The sequence below is a fragment of the Anabas testudineus genome, chromosome 10, assembly GCF_900324465.2.
Source record: "Anabas testudineus chromosome 10, fAnaTes1.2, whole genome shotgun sequence".
NCBI classification, from domain to species: domain Eukaryota; kingdom Metazoa; phylum Chordata; class Actinopteri; order Anabantiformes; family Anabantidae; genus Anabas; species Anabas testudineus.
The window spans coordinates 21,650,626-21,658,663 of NC_046619.1; the positions used below are offsets into that span (position 1 = coordinate 21,650,626).

General features: G+C 40.8%; 1 protein-coding gene across 2 annotated transcripts in view; it reads right to left on the minus strand.

The window, feature by feature from the left end:
• The window catches only part of htr4 (5-hydroxytryptamine receptor 4), a 110,761-nt gene that overhangs the window by 25,054 nt on the left and 77,669 nt on the right, over window positions 1–8,038 (minus strand). For both annotated transcript variants that reach the window (XM_026357038.1, XM_026357036.1), the window contains exon 6: window positions 7,666–8,038. This exon is cut by the window's right edge and continues 235 nt beyond it. In XM_026357038.1, coding sequence (XP_026212823.1) covers window positions 7,666–8,038 — 373 coding nt within the window. The remainder of the gene's footprint in view (window positions 1–7,665) is intronic.

Genomic DNA, 8,038 nt, shown 5'->3' on the forward strand with positions numbered 1-8,038 from the left:
GAGTCACCGCACAAAGTGGCGGAACGCAGACATGAAGTCATAGAAATTGATCAGAAAAATATACAGTCGGCTGGTGGGAAAGAGAAAGAATGAAACAGGCAACAGGACCAACTTCTCCTCTCATGTGTCGTCAGTATCTGCCCGCGTGTCTGTCCAGTCTCCATCCACAGTGACAAAGGTGTTAAGAAAAATATGACGGAGATGTTAAGTGACACTTTCCACGGTGCTTCAGGGATTTCACAAACAACGTCTGCTCTAAATGGATGAAAGACAGCAAAGACAGTGTAATGGGTTTAATTTGTAGGGATTTTTTCTGTGTAGAGCGTAAAGCCCCTTGTGACCAATGTGCTATTAAGTAATATGACTTGTGACACTACTGCAGGATCCCAGTGTAAGAAGGTCTACCTAACTTTCCTTTCTCACTCGAGGTGTTCAAGGTGTTTATTGTAAAGAAGACACAAGAAGTGTCACTTTTATCTTGTTACAGCCGATAAAAATCGGTTTAACTTTAAGGTTAAACAGATTTAAGACAAAGGAGATTCAGCCCGACCTCCTGAATAACTGAGAGATGATTTTTCCAATTTAGACTAATCTCAGGTATCTGTTATTATCAAATCAACTGTAAGTACCAGTGTCACGTCAAGGTCAAGGCTGATTACAATGCTAATAGAGGCAACTGATGAAACATACACTTACAAGTTTGGCAGGTTCATGTCCTGTTTGTTCTGACACCGGTTGATTAAATGCAGCATTAAATGTTTTCCATGCTGACTTGTAGCTGATCTGTGTACACGTGGTCGTTAAACTTCTATTTGCAGCCTAGTACAAGTTCTGCATTTAAACTGTTGAACTGGTGGCTACAGCTGCTGCTCTTCATGATGCATGATAAATGAATATGAACTGAGAGACGATGCCACCTCACTATATCATTGTTATTCTTGCTGAGTGTGGTGTGAGGATCTATCTCTGTGTGTGGAAACAAGTTTCTCCAGCAGCGGAGTCTTTTGCTACTATATCAAACAGAACAAGGACGTGATCTTTGTCTTCTTCATGTGATGCATGAAGCTGCTGTCGGTCTGTGTGTGTGTGTGTGCAGTGTGTGTACTGGACTCTATATCCAGTATGCATGGTAGTATGTATATACAGTATGTTTATGTGGATTTAAATGTGGCTGACCCTTTTCCACCTGCCTCCTGCACACAGAACAAACAGCAGCAGGGGGCTGAGAAGCAGCCGAAGCTAATGTTCTCAGCTGGAGAGACCTCAGTGAATAATGAGAACAGGCTCCTGTTTGTTCTGCCTGTAGAAACCCGGCCTGGTGAGTGTGATAACATTTATACTTCACCGTGACACCGCAGACAATCTGATGACTTAAAACTTCCAGAGGCACGGAGAGCGAGAGATGATCAACTACTCATGTCGGACATCTTTCAGGCTGGATCATGAGCCTCTGACAGCAATTTGAGGTGAACGTCAATTTAAAAATGACCGGTTGAAGGTAAAATGACCAATATTTACTTAGTCTCACTTGAGATTTGATGACGTTGAAGAACTTAGATTTTTTAATATGTATAATCTTTATTTAAAAAGAAATAGTCTCATACATCCATTTCATTTTCATTTCAACGTGCCCACTTTTCATTATGTTATAAGACTTTTATACAGTAAAGAGCTTGTTGTGATCCACAGTCGAGTTTGGCTTCTCTGCATCTAAACAGGTTGTTCCAAACTCTCCACACGCTTCACAAACGGACTTCAGGGATAAATTTTACCAAATACCAGCAGAAAGTTGGAGATCAACGTTTTGGTAAGGGACAGCATCCACATGATTCCACAAGCAGACTGAATACCGCGTGTAAACCACTTGAACCAGGGACAAACACTGCACCACAGTCATCATCGTAGGAGCGCCGTCTACGACTCGTGACACACAGTTCAACATTTCTTCGAGTCCCTCTCCATCGTCCACATGTCTTTGTTGCCAGTGTCCCCTCAGCGCTGAATAGAGCTGATCTTAATTTAGGAAACGTTTGATTGAAGAAGCTCTGACATGGAAACCTATGCTGTAACGCACTCAGCTGCACCAATCAAATCTGTTTGTCACATGAAAAGAATCTCTCTCTCTGTGAGATGAAAACACATTAAATGAGCTAATTTTCCAGCTAACAGAGGCTAAAGTGGTGAATTGATTCCATCTGAAAAGACAATCAGCTTTTAATTGAGTGTTTCACTGTTATGTCTGCATCTGTCAGAGGGAAGTTGTCTGTGGTTGTGTTTCGTATTTACGTATTAACCAAACACGGCTTCCTGAATCGGTTCAGACCTCAAACGTATTTAGTGGATCCACTAAATGGTTTGAGGTTTCTAACTGTCTGAGGTGAAGTGCGGTGTAGCTTCACTATTACTGACTCTCAGGCTCTTCAGGTGTTTGTTGCTTCCAGACGGTCAAACTGTAGAAACCTGTGACTGTCCTCTGTTTTCCACGTGTTGTCAGGTCGTGTATTTGAGTCCAAATGTCGTAAAGCAACAGGCATCTGAACACGTCGAGTCGCTACGATATGTGGACAGGAAAAGAAACTGTATTTACATCTGCATCCTCCACACTAGGATTTCTTTCCAATTAGTCGAGCTCCACAGGAGTAAAGAGTGCGTCTCCTGGCAACGCTGGCTCTCAGCTGTCAATCAACAGATTGGTGGGAAACACCCACTCAAACCTTGTTTGTACAAAACCTCTAAAAACTGCGTCATAATGTGATAATATGATGAAAAAGTGCAGGTCTGTGATGGTTCTGTATTTCTTAATTTAAAACTCTTTACTACTTAGTGTCTCCTCCTCTGGTTCCTTTTACTTCTTTCATCTTTACGTTTCACCAGCTCCTCTAATTCCTCTCGTCTCCTTTTCCTTTATTCTTTCTCTTCATCTTTGCCCTCTTTCCCCATCCTTCCTTCCTTCCTCTCACTCCTCCTCTCTTTATTCTTTACACTCATTTTAAATCCTGCCTTTCCTCCTCTCATCAGTTCTCTGCTCCTTCTTTCTCTCCTCTTTTTCATTTCCTCATTTCCTCTTCTTCATCCTCTGACAGTGAGGAATTGCTTCTTGTATTCCGTTGTTCTCTCAGCACCGACCAGCTTCAGATCTATGACTCCAGTGAGACTATAAACACTGAGCAGACTTAGAGTTGGCCTCTGCGAATGTGGCTGTAATGGAGTGTGTTAATATGCCTTGGGGGATGGCAGCGTTGTGTCATGCTTTGCTTGGCCACTGTTAACACGCTGATACATCACAATCAACCTGTGTCTCAACCAAACATCTGCTCTTCACATTCAGTGTTCTTCAAACAACAGTTGCTGTTTTAATTTACTGTCCCCATATTTCACTTTACTGACAAGTGTGGTGGAAATGAAACAGTACAGATGTTGTCACGAATTTAACAATTAAATCATCACAACAAACTCTTCTGTTGTGCAAACGTGTCAAATGTCTGTTAACTAGAACATATTTATGCTTCGTGCAGCGTCTTTTCTGTTTCTAATTAATTGCTCAGGCTTAATTGTTAAATTCATATTAATTATTATTTTCAACTACACCTTAAGGTTTATGTAGATTTAAATTTATAGTAATATGTTAAGATGGAAAGAAGCTTTAGAAATGATTGAATGTTTACCTTAACAATCATTTCCTGACTTGTCTGATTCAAACTAAAACAAACGTTTTAATCCTTTTAACTATTTATATGTAATGAAACTGTGTTAAATCCAAGAAATTCATTTACTGTTAGTTGTGAAATTTCAGTTTTATGTTAATTTCTTTGCTTCTGTTTTGTTGTTATTTATTGATCTTTTTGTGAAGATGATAATTACATGATGCTCTAGGTTAAAGGCAGATTAGTGGCAGAAACCATTAAACGTAAATATGATCTTTCCCTTCAGGGTGAACCTTCCTAAAGCCAAGGATTAGCTCTGAAGCAGACCGACTCTAATCAGTGTAAATTGAGCGAACACCATGAATGTTCTATAACTGGACCGCAGCCCAGAACACAGAGCAGCCAGTGGTTCTGGTTAGGTTGAGTGATGTAAGTGTGTTTACCTACACACAGACGATCACCTCGACCCTCGAAGTAAAGGAGCGCAGCGGTGAGAGCATCGTGGAAGATGAAAGGGGACAAATATCAGCCACAGCATCACTTTGGACAGAACATCAAGAACCTGGATTCATCACACTGTGTGAGTCACACATGCATTAATCCCACCCGGGGTCTCGCTCCCGGGCTTTTCTTGTTCTTCACCAGTCAAAGACGCAGCAGGCCGAGCTGACATACCTCTGGCATTTATAAAGCCATTACCAGAGCTGTGATTTTCTCCACTACATCTGTCACACTGTATGGCCTCGCTGTAATGGGACCCTGGCATAAAGTTTATATAAAACAGGGTCATTCACATAAAATCCTCCAGAGAGATGCACGTCTGACGTCAGTATTAAATATATAGTATGGGTGAAACGGCTCATTTCTGCTCCCATAGCATCAAAGCAAAGCACCGATAACTCTGCTGGTTCACTTGAAGGCCTCATGAATCCAGACACTGAGGGATTAGTATTAAATGTAAATCAAGAAGGATAATAGCAGTTCGATTTGACAAAACTAGTATTAGATGACTTTGTTGGTACAGACGGGTTTAAATGGAACAGGGTTTCGGTTACTGTAATTACACTTCCTGGATAAATAAAGATCAGACAGGTTAAAGTCTTATTATGACATCTGGGGAATGAGACGCCTGCTGCTGTGTGACAGGATCAATGTGGTCGCCATATCACAGTGACATTAATCCAGCTGATCTGTGTCTGCTTCAATTTCTTCACGTATCTCGAACGTCTTAATCTCAGAGTGCAACTGTCCGATCTTTATTAACGTCTGCAGAGCTCAATCCAAGCTGCTAAATGAGTAACTAACAAAAGCCTTAACTGTGTATATATGTATTTAGTGTGAAGAGCTATTAAAGAAACTGAACCCTGGTGCACAAGTGTGAACGTGTGCCCTCGATCGGCTGTCAGCGTGAAGTATGAAGTATGAGGATGTGATCAGCATCTTGCTGCGGTTTTAAAACACCTACATGTCCAGTGTCCAGCTCTCCAGGGACACTGAGGCAGACTAATGGATGTGTTTGGGCATACAGCCACAAACCTCTAAGGTCCAAAGGTGTCAGCACAATGTGGAGTTCATACGGGGAGGAGTAATGAGGAAGTGTGCAAGGAAATCTATGGAGTACAACCTAGAGTTCAATATTTAATAACGACTAAGAAACCTAGTTTCTCCTAACTTTCACTATGCAAAGGGATTGTTTTTGTTGAAAACCCATAATATGTACAGTTTAGCAGCTACTTTAAGCAGTAAATAACTGCCTGAACAGCAGCTCTGCAGGTTCATGTCTAAAACACAAGTCTATAAAAGTGCACCGCCACACACTGAAGCTCATCTTACTGAAGATCCTCCTGCAGAAACTAGAGCTTGACATTTTTTATGGTTACGTTAAGATCAGGTCTGTTTTAAAAACTCTCTTCATTCATGTTTTACTGAAAAACCAGCTGCTTTATTTGTCAGTCCAGTTTTTTTGAAGTGCGGTTGAAGGAAGGGTTAAGTACACTGACAACAGGTGGTCTCCTGGTTTTACTTTACCTACGTGAATAATTGGAATTTCATTTGAGTAGCATTCGCTCACTGTGGGTAAAATAATGAGTGTATAGATGACTTCCATATGGTCAGGCTCACATTAATAGCCTGCTTGCAATCCTCAGTAACAGCTCTATGGAGGTGGTCCAGAAATGTCAGAGGGGAAATGAAAACGTTGCATCTGCTGCAGACAGAACGGACGTTAATTGATCAGGGGCTTCTGTGTTGGCATAAACACACTCATTGATTGCTTATAATAAGCTGCAGCTCCATAATGTCTCAGATAAATTGTTCCAGTCACATCTCAGAGGATCTGCAACACCTCATGTTTCATATGCTACACACCACCTTAAGGTCGTTCACTGACAAAATCTCCTTTTAAATAAGTCTATTGTTATTTTTCTCTAAGATGAGTTTTGAAGGTCTGTCAGGCCTCAATATCAAACCTCGAAGGCTCTGTTCCTTCTACGAGGAACTCGTGAAGGCACATTAAGTCATTTCTGACCTTCGAGTGCAACGTGCAAACTGCGGCGTGATGAAGTTACTTATCCTACATGTAATAGTCTGGTTTCCAGTGAAACGACAAATATCGGTGTTATTGGGAACAGTGTGTTATATATTTGTATAATGAACAATTTGTAGGTGAGAGGAAGTCACTCTGTGGAGAGACTAAAGGGAAAACAGGAGTACCAATAAACCACGACAGTTTTCTTTGGTTAAGAAATCGTACTATTATAAGTTCAGTATTTTCCCCTCGGGGGCAACAATCTCACATTTACAGGCCGTCGCCAATCAGCGACTCATTTGTGTCTATTTTAAATCACAAACTCACCTTTCTGCTGTTTTCTTTGACTAGTTTCAGTGAGTCAAAAACCAAATGTGAGAAAATTGATCTGAATAATAATAAAAAGAATGAAGAATCTGACACAAACGTGCAAATGCTAAAGCTGAGAAATTATCTTAATAGTATGTGTCATTAGTTCGGCCAGCACGTCCAATTAACAGGCTAATTTGAATCCAATGTGCAGATGAGACTAAACAGTTGAGTCATTTTCAGGTCATTTAGTGAAGAAGGAAACTGACGTGTAAAGAACAGTTCTACTGTTGAAACTACCAGATGTTAAACACGTCACACACCTACAGCACGTGCTCATATAACTGTACGCACGTAAATGAGAGAGAAACAAGGTTCAGGCCTAGAGTATAATCACATTAATGGATAAAGAAAAGTCCTCTACATGGGGACAGTGAAGGGACAAAAATTAATATGAAATATTTAAAAAGCCATGATGGAGTCAACGTTAAAGGCTCTCATCACCATAAGACACGTGCTCTGTGTTTTGAAAGAGTAAAAAGTCGGGAGAGTAATGATTAATTTAAAAAAGCGTATTTACAAAGATGCAGTTATCTTTAACACACTTGAAAACAAATCATTATTCTCACAATGGGCTGTTGCCACGTGTTATTATAGCCTAGTGAAGATTACTGCAGTAATTACTGTACTGCAGACAAAGGATGACACCTTCCATCGTGGAGTGTAGGATTACTGCTGCAGAAACAGTCGGACACTAAATAATGATGTAAGTAGATAAAAAACTAAACTGTAAAGGTGACTTTAATGAAGAATCAGCTAAAATGTGTGGTTGGGGTTAGAAAAAACCTCTGATTTAAAGAATACAGTGGTAAAATGTAGTAAAAGAAGCTATAATATTACAAGAATGTTAGGAAAAGATGAATTTATGACGTTGGATGCTTGATAGATCTTAATAAGTATAGCTACACTGTCAAGTTAAGAGTTTTCTTACTTTACAATAAAAGTAGTTTTTTTTTATATAATTTCAACACATTTGACAATTTGGACCCAAAACTATGAAAAAAAGCAAAACAGGACAACATGGTGTCACCACATACAATCACCCAAGCTAACAACATGCTGTAGTATGAACTGTTCCTCTGTATTAAATAATGAAGTACGATTTAAAGAATTAGGAGAACTTACTTGAGTACATGTGTGGAGCCGTTGATCTGCGTAGCTGTGCACGGAGCACCTGACGCCAGGATGGACGGCCTGCGGTACCTCTTCCTCCCACAACACAGGATGATGAGGAAGGCACGACGGAAGGACTTGTTGAGAAAGGCGTAGAGGATGGGGTTCAGCATGGAGTTGATGTAGCCCAGCCACAGGCAGGCTGCCCACAGTTGCTCTGGCACTGTGTAGTCTATAAAGGGGTCCACCACATTAGTGACAAAGAATGGTGCCCAGCAGAGGCAGAAACACCCCATAATGATGCACAGAGTCTTGGCTGCCTTAGTTTCTGTTCGCATGCGGTGGTTTCGCTGATGGTCGGCAGAGTCTGATGCTGCACCAGCTC